The 23,412-nt window shown below is 30.7% G+C and overlaps 1 protein-coding gene across 1 annotated transcript; it reads left to right on the top strand.

Moving 5' to 3' along the window:
- Positions 1-79: 79 nt before the first annotated feature.
- Positions 80-22,267, top strand: LOC130449251 (WD repeat-containing protein 19). Its single transcript, XM_056786941.1, has 20 exons — positions 80-357; positions 476-852; positions 1,682-1,892; positions 2,265-2,551; positions 3,242-3,485; positions 4,344-4,586; positions 5,865-6,137; positions 7,219-7,366; positions 8,366-8,573; positions 8,625-8,722; positions 10,240-10,522; positions 11,765-11,979; positions 12,042-12,252; positions 13,314-13,414; positions 14,479-14,717; positions 15,179-15,351; positions 16,201-16,484; positions 18,560-18,858; positions 19,004-19,080; positions 19,472-22,267. The coding sequence occupies exons 1-20, from the start codon at positions 343-345 to the stop codon at positions 19,572-19,574; spliced, it is 4,089 nt and encodes a 1,362-aa protein (XP_056642919.1). The 5' UTR covers positions 80-342; the 3' UTR covers positions 19,575-22,267.
- The last annotated feature ends 1,145 nt before the right edge of the window (positions 22,268-23,412 follow it).

Genomic DNA, 23,412 nt, shown 5'->3' with positions numbered 1-23,412 from the left:
TATCCGTTCTTCGCAACGCTCAAATTTGTAAATTAAATTATGGACATGCTTCCAGCGATTCGAACTATTTATGACTGTTGTGAGAACGAACCTAACCTAAAGAATACATCATTTTAGTACCAGAAAAATGTTATGATAGTTTTCACATTTCCAGAGGAATAACTACCAATTATGCAAATTATTGATTATAAATCTAATCCTAAAATTAAGATATAAAAATTCTTCATTTACCATGTTCTATTTTTGTTGCCATGGGAACATTGTACTGAAATTTGTAAACAAACGGGAGTGAATGCTTTGAATATGCTTTTATTGTAAAATAGCGAAAATAGTAAATGTATAATGGCAAATGAGAAGGTAAATAACATAATTTGAAAAATAAATCTATGTTACTGTTTCATAAGTTTCAATCAATTGGCATCATTGTTTGTTTTAACATACAATTTAAAAATATTCAAAGATAACTTTGTTTTAGCTTCTTTTCCGTTTGGAACAACCTCATGGTCTAGGTGATATTTATATTACATGGCAAAATGGATCAGGAATGTACTTTGCAACAACTGGAATTGATTCTGTAATTAACATATTCGATAGATATGGGCAAATACAAGAAAGAATAAAATTGCCCGCACTGTGTACGGGCTTCTCATGGGATACTGATGGTGATATTCTGGCTATTATAAGTCAGTCATCTCAATTAATTTTATGGGACACAAATACAGCTAAGAAAGATATAATAGATGTGGGGCTAAAAGATTCTATGTCATGTCTAGTTTGGGCAAAAAGAAGTGCTATTTTAGCTCTTGGAACTGTCAAAGGAAATGTTTCGATTTTTTATCATAATACATCCAAGTAAGTATGCATATTATGAATATCCTTTATTCACAGTCATTTTTTTTATTTATTTATTAATAAAGAAAATAAATTTGTTTACTAGCTTCATATTTGCTGAACTCCTTAAGCAGCTATTTCAGTTTTAATACTTTTCTGCCACAAAATGAAAATCATAGTTCTCAAAGTATATGTACAATTATCAAATGCATTGCAGAATATTTTGGAGAACCAGAAATGAAGAAAATGTCACAGATGTTGGGCTAGAGAGTGGATATAACACAGAAATAAATGGGGTGCTAGTAACACTATATTAAAACAATTGACTTTTGAAGATTTGGAAAGTTATAAAAATCATTTAAGGATGAACAAAGAAAAATTTGAACAGTTACTGCAGATATAAAACTTCAAATAACTCTTCTCTATTTAGCAACAGGCGTTTTTCAGTCTAGCTGTGCTATATAGAGTTCCAAAAACAGTGTTACATATATTTTTGCACATCCACTTCCACTCTTTTCTCTCAATCCAACTTATTTTTGTAGGGCTCATTGCTGACACTCTATAGACCCGTATTTTTTATAATTGTACAAAAAGGTCTCTGTTTACTCATCCTGTCATTGAAAAACCATTTTGAACTGGGGCACTGAATCAGTAAAACAGAAATAAAATGTCCTCACACATTAGAAAGAAAGAATATACAAATATGTTAATAAGTTATTTTAGAGGTGTACTTTTACTACTTCTAATCGATTTGTGCAGATAGCATAAATTATTTGAAAAAAATCGTTATATCAGCAACTTTAACTTTAATTTACAAACACGCGCTATACTAAATTGACACATTTTATAGGAAAATTCCAATAATAGGAAAACACACTAAAAAGATTACTTGTGGTGCTTGGAACAGTGATAATATTTTGGCATTGGGATCTGATGACCGAACAGTGTCAATAAGTAATAGTGATGGTGATACTTTAAGAGTGATTAATATACGAGCAGAACCTTCCGAAATTGATTTTTCACGAATGAAAACTGATGAGAGAGATGTTGGGGAAAATACGGTAAAGTATTAATAACAATTTAACATGACCTATTTACAATTAAGCTTACATATGAGGGTTGCTACTTAAGTTGTTTTATGATTGGATATTGCTTTATCGTTTTTCAAAGTATTCTCTCAATTTATTATTATTATTGTCCTTGGAAATTTTATTTTTACATTTATAATAACTTTAGGAGCCAAGGAAGTCTCGGCGCGAGAACTATTCTGAATATGGCACAGATATATGATGTATACGTACTGGCCAACAGTATAGCGTAGATTCGGGATATAATCACCACTGGCCAGTATACTGGTACAAATTTTGGAATACAATCTGAATAATATGGCTTAGAAAATATTTTCAACGTTTCATTCGTAATGTGTGTTTTAGGTTAGTTTATTGGTAGGCAAAAAAACTCTGTATTTATACAATTTGTTGGATCCTGATAATCCAGTGGAATTGGCGTTTCAACCTCATTATGGTTCAATAGTAAAATATAAATGGTTCGGAGATGGATACATTTTATTAGGATTTTCGGCTGGTTATTTTATAGCTATTTCAACACATATCAAGGAAGTAGGACAAGAGTTGTTCCAAATACGTAACCATAAAAATAGTCTATTTGATATTGCAATCAACGAAGTGACTGGAAAAGCCGCCTCTTGTGGAGACAATACGTGAGTAAAATCTTTATCCAGATTATATTGAGTTTTAATTTTTGAAAACCACACATTTATTGGATTCTTAATATTGATATTTTATAATAAGTACCTATTTCTGTGTATAATTGGTATAATTTCGAAAACGGTACGAGATAATTCATTCTTGGTTTTTTATTAATTTATTTCAATACTTTTCATATGGAATAATGGACATCTTTGAGGGGTTTCTGTAGCATCATACAATTATTTTTGTTATTGTAATTATAATTTAACAAGATAATTGTATACATTATTCTCTAAACAAAATTAGTTTGTATATTATAAAGAAATTGCCAACAATTAGAATATGGTTTCAACATTCCCAAATCGATAGATCAGAAGAAGGGAATTAGTTGAATGATCTGCTTGTTTATCCGATTTTACACAAGTAGACTTCTTTTTAAGAAGTTGCTTATAGTCCAAACTAACTAACTTTTTGTCGCCCTCTACAAATGTCAGTTTGTGATATATTTTTGAAATAAGCTGAGCAAAAAAAATTTGCAAATACAAAAAAACTATGGCTTTCAATAGTAAATTAAGATAAAAAATCGATTTTTTAACTGTTACTGTATACTTAGTTAATAATTTACGCGTTTACGCTATGGATGCATTGTGTAAATGACTACGATAAAGTTATTCAAAATAATAAGTGTCAATCCATTTCAGAGTTAAAATACACGATTTAGCAAATCTTCAAGAAACATCGAGTGTCTTATTATTGGCTCAAGAATCTGGAATTGACAGGATCGATTGGAGCAATGATGGCCAACTCTTGGGAGTGTGTACGAAAGGTGGATCTCTCAATGTGTATGTTTCATATATGCCAATGCTAACCTCAGTTTGTGCACCAATAATCGCAGTGTTATCGAGTTTAACGGAAATTAGTCTTTACAATTATTCTTCCGATCAGGTAAACAGAAACTCACATTTTTAATATTATAAGCAATAAGCTATTCTATTTTTCATATTGTATATTATATGTATATTATCCTTATTTTGTCGAATGTTTATTTATAAATGTATTATACAAAAATATACAAAGTACTTTATTGTAACGTTTAACAGGTGAGGTTCGTCAGTAGAGTTGTTAAAGTTAATTAATTAACACTTTAAACTTTATTCAACCACAATTATTACACTAGTTATAAGACTATTAACAAGTTAGTAATTATCCCTTTGGAATTTTAATCACTTTATACTGCTATCCAAAGATAGTTTAATGTTTACCCATTGGATGTAGCCACCCACCATTATTCTTGTAGTTTCTACTACATTAACTTATCACCGTCAGATGCCATGCAGCTGTGCTCCATGAGACTGCCCCTGTCTTGAGTTTCGCTGTATCTGATCGACCAGGAAGTTAATTCGTGTAATCACCATATTACCATGAAAGGGCCGTCTCACTCAGTTTGGAGCTTCCCTTTTTTTTCATAGGATTGTAAAGAAAAATCACCTTTCTTGAATAGATGACATTTCTTCAGGCCCATAAAAAAAGTTTCGCAAGTACGTTTTCCAGATACTTCAAATGTACATCGAAGGTTCTACTGAAGATAATCACATCGTCTACATAAACAAGGAAGCTCTTTCAGTTCAATCCATTCAAACAGTAATTGGGTTGTCAGGCTATCTCAAGAGATGTTACATAGAAGTCGGTGCAGTTGTATTTGATTTCTATAGTCTATCACAGCTGGATAAACCATTATATCATATTTATCTCAGTCTCAGTTAAATCTTGTAAAAGTATTAATTCCATGTTTATTTCTTTCAGTCTAAAATAAAACCGATTACGGTCTCTTTGGAAATTGAACCAAGCTTCATTGCCGTTGGACATTATTATTTAGCCGCCGGAATGAACAACAGTATTTGGTTCTATAATTTACCTAAAGATCAAGTTTTTGATGACGTTTCTTTAAAACTCAAAGAAAAACAATACATGGGTGCAATTTCTAGTATTAAACTAGGCCAGGAGTATATTGCAGTTCTTGTGGAGGGAAAACTTTTATTACATTTAGTAAGTATATCACATACATCATTCAGCTGATGTCAAAACCATTCGAAGGTTTTCTAATATCCAATATGACGCGCTTTAGATAAATTAACAATTTAGGGTAGAGGAATCACTTTAAATGAGTGAGGGAGTTGAGGAGCCACAGGCATGTTTTTATTGGACAAGTGTTTATTTATTAAAATTGGTTCTTTTCCCAATTCAACTGTACCCAGACCATTCTGATCGTCAGTCAGTCGACGATCTGAACGAAAAGGCTCTCGGATTCTGTCGACATTTTCATTGGTTTTCACAATTAAATATAAATTTGATAGTGCAACGTTGCTTAGAATCAATGACACTAATTTTTAGAACGTACCTAAAAATACAGCTTTACAAAAGCAATGAGACCTCTCATTATTCCGAGTGCTAGTCAAGACCATGTGTTTCTATGTATTTTGAGGTGCTCCTTCCAATGGAATTAGAACAAACTCTTCAATAAAGTGCCCAAAATAGGAAAAAATGGTCATTTTCGTCAAAAAACCAAAATTAATGGAAAAAGAGTACTTTGCTGATAAAAATGAGTATGTCAATTGAAAGAGGGGTAAATTTTGCTAAAGAAATGTATATACTGCTAGTAATGAACTTCGAAACTACTCTACTTCGAGTCCGCATACGATTTTGAATATTTCATTATTTTTCTCGCCAATAACATATGGCTTATTTTTTTCTAGTGATTAAATATCTATAACGAAATACATCCTTTAGCGAATTGCGACTACGATTAGAATTCGGAAAATCAGTAAAACATGATGGCTAGAGATGGTGCTTTATCACCAAAAGCTGAAGCGAGTTGATATGCACAATGCTGTTGGTTTAATTCACGTCGAAAGTCTTAGAAAATGCTCACAACTCAAATAACACTCGTATGACAACACATTCTGAGTACGTTCACAATTAATAATGTCAAACTTTATGATGGCAATGTTAGATTTGACATATTCACATCAGTGTTACCACTTCTCAAAATTAAGTTCATGATGAAAAACTTTTCTTGACCGCGATTCCACACCTCTCCCTAAGTCACTTTACAATTATGAAGATATAAGGGACCTACAGTTTAATGACGAACGTCTAGTTGGGAGGTTCTATTAAGCAGAATACTGTCGGTGGTTGACATTACTTTGCAACAAGAGGAGAGCTCAATTTTTATTTTTATGTTATATTTTCGGGAAGCATATCCAATTTAGAAATAGTTCCTAATGCCGACTAGAACTGTTTTACAATATTGCTTATAAATTTCAGGTCGAACCATCTAACACAAATCAAGAAGAAAAAGATTCAATAACTTTTCCCGATAATATAAACGATTCTGTAGTAATTACTTGTCATGAAATAACCACGGACTTCTTAATATATGGTACCGATATGGGTAGTATAATATATTTTCATTTAGACGATTGGTCCCGAGCATTAGAGTACAAACATGCAATTGGCATTACGAATATTTACGTAGATCCTGCAGGAACTAGATTAGTTTTCCTTGATATTAAAACGAAAGGTTATATCTTCAATGCTGTAAGTATACAAATTATTGTCATCATGTAAGAGTTCATTACATGTGAATATATTTTTTGTTTAAATTTTAATTTTGAAACTTATTATTTAACGAAGGATCATTGAGTAAACAGAACACAGTTGTTGTGATAGTGTATATTTCACCTGAACATTATTACACATTGAACCAATCTCATGTTTATATTATGAGTTATACTGATTCGAAGGTATGAACAAATAAAACCTACATACACACAGGAAATCGAATTCACAACTTTTTTTTGTCATAATAATCTCTGTATTATTTCAAGTTCTTAATTCAAAATTCTGATTTTTGGTACACTTCTACTTAAAGTCAGAGTACATATAATAGCAACTCAGAAATTTTAAGGAAACAAATGCAGAAAGTTTTATTATAAAACATCACCTTAAAATTCGTGAGAGTAAGTAAGTACCCAACAAGTATGTCACTTCCATACAAAGCAACCAAATAGCTAAGTAGAAATTTTTAATATTGAACTTAATCAATTTAAAATGATTTTCCATTAAAACCTTGTATTCTAATTTTATTTCATTATATTACTAGTGAGAAGTAAGTATAAGAAACATAGGGATTTTTGATAAAGGTACTAAAACAATGCATAAAGGGATACGGCGCAACGAGGCTATTTTGCATTTGACAAAAGAATGGAAAAACCTTGAGTTTTAAATAATAAATCGTTTTGAATTAATTCAATCAAAAATTTTTTTCGCCATTTCGCGACAAGTTTTGCACGAAGAATCACTGTAGCATTTTAAACCCTCTTTTAAACATACATATTTATTATTTTGACATGATTTATCTTTCCAGAAGATGACTAACAATTGTATTATGTCTGTTGGTATGGAATCAGAGGTTAGCAATACAGGCTCTAGAGCTCCATTTTCATGTTCCTTTACCTTCTTCTGTCTCTCCATCATTGCAATAATGAACTTGGGTGCAATTTCACGATTGGTCTAAACTAATCATGATATTGCCAAAAGATAAAGAAATTATTCTGTCTTGGTGTAAACTTTTGATGTCACTAATTGTATTTAGTAATATAGTTTTTCTATATTTTAGGCCTTTAATGAAGTAGTTTCAATACCAAATTTACCAAGTAAAGTAGTAGGTATAGTATGGGATAGTAATATCGCCGAAAGAAACATATTTATTGTATATGATGAAAATAATATTTATACCTACCATTACGTTAGTCGTTCTACTAAAGGTAAGTTAGTGGCATCTTGGTATTTTGTGGTACATAGAAAATGGAACAACATCTTTAAATTTTTTCATATCAAAACTCATGATAAAAATTAATGAGATTATCTAAACATTATTTATAGATCACTTACTTAACTGAATATGAATAATCAAGACTATTTTTGAATGAATTGATTAAGTTCAGGATTTGATTTATTTTAGGCGTTTACGTAGCTTAGAGGGTTGATATTCTAACTAATAAAACGTATTGATTGTTTGAGTTATTTTATTAAATTGAATTAAAATTATAAGTTCATTGCACATTATGCCACAACTACATAATTTGTTTAAATCGGCAACTTGCACTATTTAATAAATACTTTAATGTTTAGAATTTTGTAACATAAAATAGTCAGCAAATTTGTTTAGTATTCCTAAATAACGACCTTCATTATGGCTGTCTTGTTAAAAGCATTCAAAATATTCTATGAACATTATTAAGAAAACTAAACAGATTTGAAATTTTAATTTTCAAACAGTCAAATATTTAGTAAGCACCTTAATATATTATAAAATGTATATACCCACAAAAAAGGAAAATACATGAATAATATTTATTTATGTGTCAAGGCACTAAAGTCATACTTTTTATTAGAAGACTGGATATTTGTTGTCGAGGCAACTAATCATACGAGTGACAAAAAGAGACTTTAGTGTCGCATCACATATTATATTTTTTTCGAAATCGCCCATATGCAAAAATATTTGGAATTGAGGCGAGGATAATAGGTTGAGTGTCTTGTTTAGTTATACAGCTGAATAATATGATTATTTTTTAGAAATCGGCAAGCAAATCTTATTTCTTTTATTTTATTGGTAATAGAATGTGAAATTTTATTTTAATAAAAACCAAAATTAGGTCGAAACGTCAAGATTAGCTCCTGTTAATAAAAAGCAATTACAATTTAATGAGACCAAAAATCAAGACTACTTGTAAACAAAAACATAATGTTCTATTTTGTAGGTACTTTTGTAGAAAAAATTGGACATACAACTCTGGTTACCAAGCAGTTACCACTTTTAATGTATTCAGGTGTGGTCACGTCAGCTTCATCTGGTGGTCAACTTACGCAGTTAATATTGACAACTCATGATACTTCTCAATTAAATGTCAATGAGAAAGATCAAAGTATTTTAGAGGAGCATTTCAATAAACAACTTTCTCTACAGAGGTTAGTAAATCATTTTTTAAACATGTTTTTTGCATAATTTTCTTGTTTTAGGTTTAATGCTGCTTTCGAAACTGGTCGATTGCTGAAGTCTAAGGAGATGTTACAAAAATTAGCAGAAGAAGCTCTCAATTGTTTAGAAATCGAGCTCGGTAGGTAGAATGACATTTCTAGCTAACAAATGAGAAGAAAAAAGTTCATCTTTTCAAATACTCAAAAACATATAGAAACTTGATAAATGGTAATAATTAGTCACATGAATTAATTGAGAATTTATTTCTATTTATGAAAACTGATTCAAATTCTTATAGCAGACCACTTTTGATCGATGACTGGAAGAATTTCTCGAAGGTTTATATCGAAGTGTCTTTCATCTGCTATCTAGAGATGGTCATGGTTAGGTTAGATATAAAATCGTGGTGTGAAAATTTCTACATAAAGCATGTTCACAATTACGTTACATATTAACTACTTTTTTCATAACAATTAATCACTTATAGAAATAATTACTATTATTATTAGGTTAATACAATTTGACACCATCTCTCGATTACAACGTCGACCTGGCGGCCAGAGAGTGGGGTATTTTAGTGTCCGTGAAATTATCCAACCCCGCTACCCTCGTTTCCAGACCTGTATGTAAGACCGTGACAAAAACTGCACAAATTTTGGTATAGGAAACTGTACGACTATTAATTTGTGTATTACACTTAGGCCGGGTTTCTTCACTTCCTAATAAAGTCCCTACTAACTTTATTTACCGAATAACCAAAATCTCGGTTTCTTCACATTCTAATAAATTAAACCTCCGAATAAATCGAGTTATTTGCCAAATAAGCTATTAGGCAGTCATCACTGTTAATTAGAGCTTAGTAAAAATTTAACCCAAATTATTATACATCAAAAGTGGTTTGTTTTTTTATTATACCTATATGTGATTATTTCATTTTTTGAAATATTCTTCATACAAATAATTAAATATTTAATATGGATGCTTTCCATGATTTAGAATTTAGATTATCGATTTCATGTTCAAATAACATTATTCAGTTTTTGTCAACATTGAAAGCTATACAGAAAACAATATCGAAAACTAGATAATGCCATAGGACCTTCAGAATATGAAACAAACTAGTTATACTTGCCAGTGGAAGTAACCGCTGCTAAAAACATTACTTGACCGTATTTTTGTATCATACCTCGTACCTCTCCTTTAAAGACAACATGTAGCTATTGTACGATAAGAAACTATTACATTAGTTGTGGTAGAAACTTAGCTAGTAGTTACTGAGAAGACTTGGTTTTTCAATATGATCGCAAATGAAAAACTAATTTTTCTCTAAAATTACCGAGAAATATAGAAAAACTTGTGCGGGTAAAACTAATACAAAAAAGCTGATAATATTCAAATAGCTTTGTAATTGAAAAATTTATTAAAGGATATGGTGAATGATTTTAATTCCATTTTTTCAATCATAGTTCAATCTAAATTCAGAATCTTTATACAAAGTCAAAGAATAGCGAAATTATAGAACTAAATATATTTAATTTCCAAATCATAATTAAAGATATGAACTTTAAAATTCTAGATTATAAATAAACGGCAGATATTCCAGATTTATTTTTTTTTTAATTTTGAAATTGACATTATTTTATTATTTCTTTCAAGCAATTCAAGTCTATAAAGAATTAGAAGCAGTTGCAATGGTTTGGAGTCTAGAGAGTATTGTAGAAATAGAAGATTACAAACTTTTGTGCGGTTATATAAGCATGTATTTGAGTAATTACGATAAAGCACAAGAATGGTTTCTACAATCTAATTATCCAGAAGCTGCGTTGGAAATGAGACGAGATCTACTACAATGGGAACAAGCTTTAGAGCTAGCAAGGAAATTGGCGCCCAATGATATTGCATTAATTTCCAGGGAATATGCTCAACAATTAGAATTCATGTAAGTATTTTTTGATGCGTAATATAGTCCCTGAGCTCTTGGCGTCATATAGTGTTATTGACAAGTCTCAAGAAGCTCTACACGACTTTGCTTCAACTTGCTGCTTCGATTTCATTTTATTATAGTAGAGTTCAAACGACCACTCAGTCAAGCTGATTTGAAAAGTGTTTTAAATTGAGTTTCGTGCTGTAATAAAAATTTTTTGACCTAAGAAGGATTAACACCAACACAAATCAAAAATACAATGGTGGCTGTTTATGGTTACTTGTATCCATCGTTTTAAACAATTAAAAATTGGTCCAAGTTGTCTCACTGTGATCGAGAGGTTCTTTGACGGTGACTACTTCAGAAAACATTAAATTAGTGGAAGAAATTGTGACCGGCGCTTAAAAACAAAAGAAATTGAGGCACAGATTAGCATTCCCAAACAAGGTATACATTTTGACTCTAAAAATGCATCATATTTTTATAGTGGTAATGGAGATTCAATAAGACATTTTGAAAAGTGTGTGCAAATTAAGGGAGATCATACACAGTTTTTTATGACCTCTCTTTCTATATTAGGCTAAGAACTCATGAAGCTCATTATGTATTACACTACCAGTGCTCTTAATGTGGGTATATTGGTGAAACATTTTTTTAGTTGAATAGATGATGTCTTGCTAGAAAATTATAGTAGATTGTTTACTTAAAAAATATTTTGACGTACTAGTACGATTTTTAAAACTAAGCTGAGTCGATATGTATCTTCGAAACTACTGACTATATTTTAATGAAAATTTGTATAAAGGAACTTTACTAATAACTAATTTGAGTTCGAGTATTTTCAATTATCTTCCATTATATCAAAAAGGGATCTTAACATCATCTTTGAAATGAAAAACACTATTTTCTATAAAATTATGAGATTATAAATGAATTTCAGTATAATTTTATAGTTCAATAGATTCTTTCATCAATTTAGTACAATTTACTAAAATGATATGCAAAAATTGTTAAGAAATATTGATTTCTACTAACCTCCCTTTTATTAAGTATATTGTAGTTAAAAAAAGTTCTTAAACATTGCAAATAGTCTTTTTTGAGTAACAATGTCTATTTGAAACGGCTTAATAGTGAAAAGATCGTGTTCGTTTAAGCGTTAAATTGCGCATTTTTCCATCATAATAAATTATGGATCGATTCATATTTGTTTTAATTGGGTTTTTGTCTGTACGAACTTTGTATTTATTTTCATTTTAGAGGAAATTATTCTGAAGCTTTAGGACATTACGAACGAGGTTTACAAGATGATTTGAACCCTGAACATACGTTTATTTGCAAAGCTGGTATAGCACGAACTAATTTGCATTGTGGTAACTATCGGCATGGTATATCTATCGCTGTTGAATTGGACAACAAGCAACTCCTCAGAGAAAGTGCTGAAATTCTGGAGAAGAAGAAACAATTAATGGAAGGTAACAATTTACAAAACAGATAATTGTCTGTTTGTTTAAAAATATCTTGAATTTTGTTGTAGCTGCTTCATTATTTGAGAAATGTCAGCAATATGAAAAAGCAGCTTCCATTTATATAAAAATGAAAAATTGGAATAAAGTGGGAGAACTTTTGCCAAATATCAGTTCTACGAAAATTTATTTGCAGTATGCCAAGGTGAAAGAGCAAGACAATGAAATTGAACAAGCTGCTTGGGCTTACCACAAAGCAAAGGATTTCGACTCAGTTATAAGGTTTGTGTATTTTTCAGATATTCTTCAAACAATATGGCAATAATCAAAACATTGAATAAAAAAATACACAAAGACTTTAGATAGATAGGTTGATTTCACTGAAATGTCTTGTGACCTTTTCAGATTTATTGTGGTTTTCTAAGTTTAGATTATATTCTCTAGGTAGAAAAATAATTTTATGAAAAATACAACTATTTGATGACAAGTGACTTCATGTCATATTTGATACAAAACCAAATTAAATGAAACCGAAATGAATAGAATAATTTTTTTGTATAATTGTTGACCACCCACAATATTCACCAGATCTCGCCCTCGATGACCTATTCCTGTTTCCAACCTTGAAGTTCCTCTTGCAAGAGAGAGATTTTCATCAGACGAGGATATCGCACACGAAAATGCCTATTTTGAGGAGAAAGGCGGCAACTATTATTTGCAGGGGTCAAATGATTATGGAAAAAATGTCTTGTTTATTTGTTAGGTCTATTCAGTCAACCTTTGTATGTGGCTCAGTTTCTAAGCAACATTCTTGAATGTCTAGGACCAGATTTAGTGGACTAATTTCATTTCGTATAGCATTGGTTGCAGTTTGTGTAACATAAGGGGTGCTACAACTGGAACTTACAAGACTCATTCTCAACTAATCGTTGATTATATATACTATTTTCATTGCATTTGTACTAAATACTTGTGAAATTCAAACCACGACTTTTCTATCACTAATTTTTCTAATATGAAAATAGCACTTTAATTTGACATTATCATTAACTCCCATAGGATCAAAAATGCAAAAATATACAGGGTATTCCCTCAGTACAATAGAGTGATTGGTTGTATAATTTTCATTCAAATACTCTGCATAACTATATTTTTAATATTATATGATCTATTTTACATGAAAGCGATTTCAAATTGCCTAAATATATTTTTTAATTACATGTTTTTTGTGCGTCCTAATTTCAAGTGGGTCTTGTAACTGACCCGTTAAGTTCGTTAGGATAATTGTTGACTTTGAATATATACTGTATTATGTATAAGACTAAAACTATATTGTATTTTAGGTTGCAATTAGATCATTTGAACAATCCCGAAATAGCAGTGGAGTTAGTGCAAGAAACAAAAAGTATGGAAGGGGCTAAAATGGTAGCAAAGTTTTTCTTAGGTAATTTAGTTATCTTATTATAAATTGAAATTTCACTTATTTGATTTACTACAGCCATCCTTCCTAGACCAATTCCTTGTGTGACTATGCTGTTTCAGATTGTTTATTGAATACCATGCACAGTTTTGGGACAGCATTGTTGGAGTTCATTTACTATTCTTAAGTACACTTGTGAGCCAAAAGGTCGAATCAAGTCGCACGCTCGCTGTCAAAAGTCTCTAGCAAAATTCTGTAGCTTCCGTTTCTTCTCGATTTTAGCGTCTTAAAGCCGATGGTCTCAGTTTTATAATGAGTGGTTTGTGTTGTTTATTGAGTTATTTTTTTGGCAAAGAAAAAATAACAAACTAAAAGAAATTATAAACAATGAAAAAGTGTTAAAATCACAGTAAAAAAATACAAGCTTAAATTCGACAAAATAATAATTTATTTGAAATTAACTTATCACCACCATTTAATGTTCCATCCCCTGGCCCCAATAACAACTTACAATAGATTTTCCATGGATCGAATTTCTCGAGATATTGTAACACTCTTTCCTCGCGTCGGTTTGACGCCAAAGTTCAGGTATTGGGTTGCATCGAACGCCAATTCTTTATCGTGGTACGCTTCACTTACTCTGGTTAGCGATAGTGAAAAAAATATAATACTCCAGTAGTCAATATAATTTCAATTTCATTTCTATGGTTCATACGGTTTGCTATTGCTATATGTTTATTTATATATTAATTCTCTTTCTGTAATAGAAGAAGAAGAAGAAGCGATTTTGCTCAAGAAAGTACTTTGGCAAGTTTATGTGTATGCCTTTCACTCCATAAACGACTTCTTTTCTAATAATAATGTTTAATTCCGGGCATGCTGCATACTGGTTTAATTTTTGCTATTGACTTATATACTAATTATTACCTATAATTTTGTCCCTCTTTATGGTTTCCTTCTGTGTATTGAAATTTTATTTTATATGTTTTATATTTATTTAGTTATTTTTTAGTTTTTACAAGCTTTTGTCTACACATTTTTTGACAATAAAGTATTTCTCTTTCTAATTCTATACTAATTTGGTTTAGGATTAAACGACACGGCATCCGCTATAAAATTCCTCATCATTTCAAAATGTGTTGACGAAGCTTTCGATTTGGCGAAAAAGCACGACAAAATGGCACTCTATGGAAAAATTTTGTTGGATACATTTTCTGAAGATGACATAAAACCGCAAGATTTTGTAAGCGTAGCATCACATTTTGAAAATGAACAGAACTTTTTATTAGCCGGAAAATATTGGTTCCACGCTAAAGATTATCATAAGGTAAAGTATAGTAATTAGAAAGTAGATTTTTTCTTTGATATATGGTGGTCAATAACGTATTTATGTGTATAAAGACATTACTACCCTAAAAGGATTGATACATTCTATCAGGACTTTTTTGTGGATCACATACACATATAATATTCAGTGAAGAACAGTTTGGTTTCTTGGCCAAATATAGGACAAATAAAGAAGCATTTGCATTTTTCTGTCTATTTTGTTACTAAATATATAACAAAATATATAAAAAACTAAATTCGTGTACTGAATTTAGAGTTGCCAGTTAGTGCATAAAATTTCATTTTTGATGTTGGTAAAGCATTTGCTCTTAAATTTAATTGGCATTCAGTCATATCTCTGGTGTAATATTTTTTATAATAATATTATTACACATTTATTTTTGTTACATATGTACCTTAGACTGTCTGATAGTAGATTTCCTTGATAAATAAATGTTTCAGGCAATGAAACTACTACTGAGAGCAGCAAGATCAAATACTAAAGAAAAAGAAGCTATAACTACGGCAATCGATGTAGTCGCGTCTTCTAATGACAATTCATTAGCTAGTTCTCTAATCGAATTTTTATTAGGCGAATCAGATGGCATTCCTAAGGATCCCAAATATCTATTCAGGTAATTCCTTTTATCTTATTTTAACAGATTTCATATTAATTAACACAAGTAATGATTTTATACTATTTGTTATAATGATAGTTCTTAAGTGGAGCTGAGTTTACGATCACACCATTCACAATCTAAAACTCCCACCAATACGACAAAGGACCTTGTCGATCGCCTTTTTAACTGATAATCGATTCACCTCACTACTGAACGGGACCTTCATAATTGTCCGACCCAAGGACTCGTAACCAACTGATCGACTCTAGCCGCATCTTCACTAGACTAATTAGCCAGAAAAAATCCTACCTGGATTCTGGATTCTCTTTGGAATCGTCTCCAACATTCTATATATATATATATATATATATATATATACGCAAAAAAGGATAAAAATTAAACTTAAAACATTTTATTTTTAAAGTAATTATATCGTAATGGTACCAAATATGATTAACATTTTTTCCATAGCAACGATATATTTATTATCGGTATTAATTTATTTTCTGTCAGTTTAATTCACGTTAGTTCTAAAAATATACTCAGAAGAAAATCCAGATATTTTTTACTTAGCGCACGGAAAAAAAACGGAGATCGAGAAAAATTTTTTCGTGCGCTGATCTGAAAATGCCACATTTACGTCTTCATAAAAACAAATGAGAAGAAGGTGTTTTCAGATAAGTATAATAAAAAATATATTTCGTCAACAGTGATATGTGTGCGCATACATGTGTGTTTGTTTGTGCGCAAATGTGTACGCATGCGTATTGATACTATAATATATGTGGAGTCCTAATTTCGAAAATAAGTTTTTCCTATATTTGTTTTCGGATCCGGTTGGAAATTCGATTGTACTTTTTTTAGATTATATATGGCCAGAAAACAATTCAAAGAGGCTTCAAAATCGGCGGTCATTATAGCCAATGAAGAACAGATTAATGGAAACTACAGAAACGCTCACGATATTTTATTTGCTATGTGTCAAGAACTAAAGGAGAACCATATTAGAATACCTTTTGAAATGTACACGAATTTGATGCTTTTGCACAGTTACATACTGGTCAAATTACACGTTAAACGAGGACAACACTTAAACGCAGCTAGAATGTTAATAAGAGTCGCAGATAATATATCAAAATTTCCATCACGTAAGTAAATGTGCTTTTGTCCAATATCTATATTTTTGAATTTAATTACAATATTGAAAAGTACAAAGAATTTGAAGCATACCAAAAAATGTACAACAACTTCCGGTTGGAATGGGGATGAGCATCACCTGTAAGTTTTCACGAACTCATTTGTATGCGCAACTATCGATTGAAAGTGTTGAATCGTTTACAGTATTTTTTCGTTCGTCACATTTTGCTTATGTTGAATCTTGATTCAACGATTTTGCATTTAGTACGATCAAGCCATTATTTAGGATTGATAAGTACATAGTCTCATTTGAGATTTCAAATGCTTATGATTGAAGAAATCTGATCTGTTTCTCCATTAACCTCTGTATATGACATAATGTGTTAGCATTGACAAGTACAACTTCAAATAACTGAAAATTTAAAGTTTCTTGTCTTATGCTTATGCCTTTTCGGTCGAAGGCTTGGGATTTCGTGACCTCTTTTATCGATTCTTTAAATGATTTTTTGTCCCTGCCATTTGTTTTCACTTTGCTCTTGTTCCTTTGCCTTTATCTAGTCAATTTTTATTATTTCTCTGGCTATTCTTTATGTACTTAATTCCATTATATGTCATAGCAATTTAACTGTTTCTTTTTTATTCTATTGATTATTGATGTTTGTCATTTTCCCGATTTGTTCATTTCTATTACATTTCGTTGTGCCTATCATTTTTCATTCCAATTGCTTCATTCAGCATTTTCATATTTATTATTTTCCCGTGATGTTATGCCTAAATAATAATTTGCATTTGATTTTCATTACTTTTATGATTATGTTTGTTTTTTGTTCATTATCATAACTGTTTTATTTATATTTTCGTTTTCCAGCCCCTATATTCCATATATTTACTAGTTTCTCCTTGCTTCAACACAAATGTTTCTAATCTTGTTTTTTATGTACCTACTTTTTATTACTGTCACTAGTGTTGTTGGTATTTCCATTTCTTATAATTATTCCACTATTGTTTCTATATATAGTGACAGAAGCTTCCCTCACATCTATGTATGAAAATTTGAAACCTCAAACTCTTTGAGAAAAAATTCTTTTTTTCAAATTAAATTAATATCAATCAAATGACAAATAATATTAGGATTTATTAGACTTAACACAATAAAAACCTTCATCGGGGTTTTGACGAAATTATATTGCTACGTGTTTACAAAATTTTTCGTCCGCTGTATCTGGACTTATCTGCCCTAAATATATCACAGATTTATTAAATTCCACTTCTGCTTTTTGCTGTAGCACCCTGCTGGACTTTATGTTGAAGCTAATGGGCCAGATGATAAGTCACTCAAAATCAGTTGCATGCAGCTTCACTCTACACTCATTATTTATAATAAATCTCTTAGCGTACTTGTTAAGAAAGTATTTCTGGAAATTCTATGGCTATGACCCATCAATTTGATGTTTTGACTATTCAAAAACGTTTTGTTTGAACTGATGTGTGCGAGCTCTCACTGTCGTGATGACTTTTAATTCTTATGCGATTGTTTTCTCTGATTTTTTCGAACATTTATAACAAACAAATGCTGATATACCGTTCAGAATTGACCGTTCTAGGTAGCTCTAATGGAACGACATGTCTAGTTATTCGGAAAAAAAAAACAGGCGACTATTTGTTTCCAAGTGCTTTATTCGTTGAAACCTTTGGTTGGATTTAGCTCGTTTTGAAAGACGTTTAGTTTCGGGCTGATATGAATAGTTTCATGAAACGTCGCCTGTCACTACACGACCTTTTTTTGAGCGATTGTCAAATTGAGAGGTATCCAATGCGATCAAATTTTTTTGACAGCCAAATGTTCATGCAATATGTCACATGACGATCTTGCAATATCAATAACACGGTGGCCCGAGATGGTGCTTCATCACCAAAAGATGAAGCGAGTTGATCGGCACGCTGCTGATGGTTTAATCTACGTCGAAAGTCGTAGAAAATTATCCAAAATGTTTTGTTTTAAAAATATAATATTGTTATAACAAAAGAAAATAATGAATTTTGTATTTGAAATTGAGCTTGATGTCTTCAATATTTTTGTTTGTAGATGTTGTACCGATATTAACTTCTACTGTTATTGAATGCCATCGAGCTAATCTGAGACAAGTGGCATATAAATACGCAACGACATTAATGAATCCTGAGTATCGAAAAAATATAGATCCAAAGTATAGTAAAAAAATTGAGGCGGTAATAAGGAAGCCATCGAAAGGGAATAAAGATGGCGAAACAGTAATGGATCCAAATGAACCTCTTACTCCTTGCCCATATTGTGAGAATATGTTACCTGAAACAGAAACCACATGCCATAGTTGTAAAAACAATATTCCATTTTGCATTGCGACAGTGAGTAATACCTAAATTTATATATGCTATAATCTGTAGGTTGATTAATATAACGATTTATATTTATATAACACAACATTCTATAAATTGCTTCAACGTCATTTGATAATTTTGCTTTGTTAATTTATCTTTGAAAATATTTTAGGGACGTCATATAATAAAGGCAGACCTAACTGCTTGTCCAGAATGTGATTTTCCAGCAATACTCAATGAATTCAGTCAGTAAGTTTTGTTCATTTTGGTATGTATGCATAGTATCTAATATAGAAATGAAATATTTTCAGTTGAGAATAGGATAATATTAAGTAGAGGCATAATAAACAATATTGGTACGTTTTTCGATATTAATAACGTCATTGTTGTTTGAGCTTTCACTTCATTCTTTAGATTTCTATTATTTGTTACGTTCACTCCCAGATATTTGAATGACATCACTTGTTCGACACTATATGTTGCGAGTTTACATCTTAGTTCTCTGGATACTGTAAAAGATTTAAATTTAAATTTGTTACAAATTATTCACCACAAACAAAAGCAACTAAGAAAAACATCCTTTTATTTTCTGTGAAACTATTGAACTCAAAATTTCTAACAAAAATTATTTTCTTTTCAGACTTATTGACACGGACGCAAAATGTCCAATGTGTTCGGCCAGTGTAAATCCTACAAGACTACAGAAAATAGAAGATTTGAAACCCTATCTGAACTTAGAATAATGTTCTTGATAGCCAATGCACATTTTACCTTTCAAATTATGATTGAATGAATTCAGTATCATATCAAGTAGAGAATTATTTAGAGGTTGGAGCTCATAATTTATGGATCATTATAATTTATAGCTATTTATCCATACTATTTTTTTACATAACAAACTAAACTGATGAACAAGACCAGATAATGTTAATGCGAAGGAATCCCATAAGCTGCGATACTAAGCTGCATCATGATTCTGCAAGGATGAGAACCCCAAACCGATTTTCTGTGCTGTATGGGGTTGGAAGAAGACAATAATGAGACTGGTTTTTTTATAACGCCAAAAAATTGATAAAGTTTACGTTTACTTGAAACATTGAAACACTCTTTCTATTCATGGGCTTTTATAATAATGCGTAAAACTTTATAATAATAAAATTTTTATTAATTATCCTAAATAGTTATGTTGATTGAAAATAATGATCCAAATCAAATATTAAAGAACTTATTATAAATTGTCTTTATTTGTGATGTGGTATTAATCACAGATAATGAAAAATTGCATTAAATTTGGACAAATATGTGAACATTATTTAAATGGTTATAGAAATGGGTTCACCTTATATAGCGACAATTTTAAAATTAAATTAAAGAAAAAATTATATCCCACCTATGTCTAATTACACTATTTTAACTATTATGACGATCTAAGAAAAAATTATATTTACAGTCAACAGATCAGTCCAAAAATGACTTTCACTATGCATTCCAGAATCTGTTTCACTTTGATGACTCGTCCTGGAACTTTAACTTTGAGTCTTCTGCACACTCCAGGAATTCTATTTGTTTTTTTTTAATTATTAACCCTTTAGAACCCTATATACACTTTCGTGTTTTCTTTATTCATTTTCCATAACTCTGTTTGACTTTTCCGGTCACTGCTTAAACTTTCGAATTTTTTTTTTACCCATTGTGCGTAACTCAACCTTTTTTTTTATTATGTTCTTCGACGATGTCTGTTCTTTGTAATACACTGAGAGTATACTGTCTTAATTTAATCTTTTTTTATATAATTATAAGGTTACAAAATTGACAATGTATGATGCAATATTAATTGATGGTTATATATCATTATTTTATTTTAAAAACTAATGTTGATACCTTAACCTCTATAATAAATTTAGTTCACATACATAATCTTTATTTAACATTATGAGGTTCCTCACTCTATTAATTATACCGAACCAGTGTTCCAATTATGTAAAGAATTGTTCTATTTTAGTATGTAAATATATTATATGAAATATTTGTTAGATTTAAAAAAATATTCGAGGATAGAGTATCGTATTCGCGTATAATGAGTTATTATTATTTACACTCGTGAATAATATAGAATTATTCATTTACTTTATCACATACGCATTCTATTACAATTTATTTCTTTGTTGTTCCTCTTGAGCAGTAAATAAAACGCTGGTGGCATATTTTAATTGGTGTTATAACTTTATTCTCAGTTGTTCTCTCTATTTATGACATAATATTTTGTCTTTGTAATTAATTGAATGTAATTTCTCGAGGCAATTTTTCACTTTTGCTCTATGCTAACTTTCGGTATTATTAAACTTTATTTTGAATATATTTCTATGACTATGTTACTTAATAAACTGAGTATTCTGACTGCTCGCAGTAACTAGGATCATAAATATTATTTACATGACTTGTGCAGAATCTTATAGTTTCAAGGCAGAATTTGCTAGTTAACGTGAATATTAAGAACAATCTTTGGAATTGTTACATTTTGGTAAACTACCTACCTACCTACCTTACCTCAAACCCAACCAACTAAGTAAACTCTTTTACCATATTTCTTTTACTAGAAGCATCCTTTATTCCATTTATTTTCTGTAATTCTATTTAATTCGAAATTTCTAACAAAAACTATTTGTTTGGCCGGTGTTAATCCCACAAGACTACAAAAAATAGAAGATTGTATTGTTGTATTGTATTGTATTAGTTTGTCCATATCTTTCAGGAAAACTTCAAATTCGCTATTTGAACTAATTTTCGGTTTTTTTTCTAGACAACTTATTTTGGTTCCAATGTTTTTAACTGCTTGTGGACTGTTTTTATTTATTTTTCAAATTATGCCTATTTTTGTATATAAGGATTCGATGTAATGTTTCTATTTGTTAATGTTTGCCTTACAATAAAAAACAATATTTCTGAATCTCCATACTATTATATTAATGAGTAATTGGAGCTCTTTATATGAGGAAGTCTAAATTTCCATGTTATTACTTTTAGGAGACATTGACGCAACATTATTATCCTCGTTTACAGGACTCATGGTTTGGTCTACCACTGTGCAATAAAGTGAACTTCCACGGAAACTAGGTGATTTAGAGGCCACAGTCTTGTTTTCCAACAGAATAGTTTTATTTTTCTTATGAATAAAACATTCCCTAATGTCTTGATTGATAAAATTTGTAACGCCACTTGTGAGTCGTTAATCTAACCCATGATGTAAAGACTACAAGGTGTGTTCTTCCCGAGGGCTCATTTTCGACTCGTTCTGTGCATCTCTTTGGAGGCGAATTTTCATTTGCTGATTCTCAGCTGATCTAACAGCAGGCGTAGTGAAAAACTCGAGGTGCTCCATATTCTATTCACACATAAATAAGGGATATCATATTTAAAATTTTTCTAACCAGACTGAAACAGTTTTGTTAATAATTACACAAGTGAATCGAAAACATTATCAAATAAGTATCATTATTGAAAAAAAAAATAAATAAATAAAAATTGTATGTGTCATTTCGTGATTTACCATATTTTGAATTAAACTTTTCTTAATATTGCTACTGGATGGCGTTATCTAAATGTAAAGCTAACATTAAATAAACCATATAACAAATCCAACAATTAACAAATTAGATAACTTTCAGATTACTGGCGTCCTAAGCGTCCACCTTCGTATTTCCTGTCGTATTCTTTTAATCATGTCATCTCTTGTCGTCGGTCTATTGTTAAAAACGGCTTCACAAATAAAAATGTAAGCAAGTTGGGTCTGGGGATTTTGTATGCGTAAAAAATAAACTTCCATTCTATCCACCCATTACTTTACTGATCCAAAACGAATCCCTGCTGGATGCAGAAATTCAACTTCGGTAGTCATTTCTTTTAGGAGACATACCCTTAGCCATTCGTCGGGATATGTTCTTACCTGATACATTATTCCATATGTGTTCGACATTTTTGAGATTAAACATAGGAGGATAGGACATGGAAGTTTATTGATTAGGCCAACTAGATTTCCAGACCTAACTTGCTTAGATGTTTTTTGTGAAGCCAAATAAAGACCTCATTTGTAACAATAGACCCCTGACAAAAGATGATATGATTATATTGAATACGACCGACAATAAGAAGTATTTCAATGACAAAAACAGTTATCCTATCCATCTGTCAGTGACAGATTTCATATGTAGAAAATTATGGGCATTTTGGATACTTAGGACGCTATTAATTTATATAAGTTGATACATGTTAGATTTGGTTTATTTGAATGGTTTATTCTCATTGTTAGTAATTTTAGTTTTACATTTGGATAACGCCATCTAGCGGCAAAATAAGATTATTGAAGACAGTTTAAACTATTGCTGTTTAACGAATATAAGAACTTTCCATTCAGAATAAATTTCTAATTTTCGATGAGCGAACCTGCCTAATAGACTAAACTAAGGATAGAATATAAAATTTGGAAAAGAGCGGTATATATGAAATTAGCTGTGGTGATTTTGACGGAAAGTATATTGAGCAAACCAAGAGATCCGTTATTGTCTGGTTTAAAGAGCACATAGC

This window comes from Diorhabda sublineata, chromosome 10, assembly GCF_026230105.1.
Source record: "Diorhabda sublineata isolate icDioSubl1.1 chromosome 10, icDioSubl1.1, whole genome shotgun sequence".
In the NCBI taxonomy this organism is placed as follows: Eukaryota; Metazoa; Arthropoda; class Insecta; order Coleoptera; family Chrysomelidae; genus Diorhabda; species Diorhabda sublineata.
This window is presented reverse-complemented; position numbering and strand designations above follow the sequence as displayed.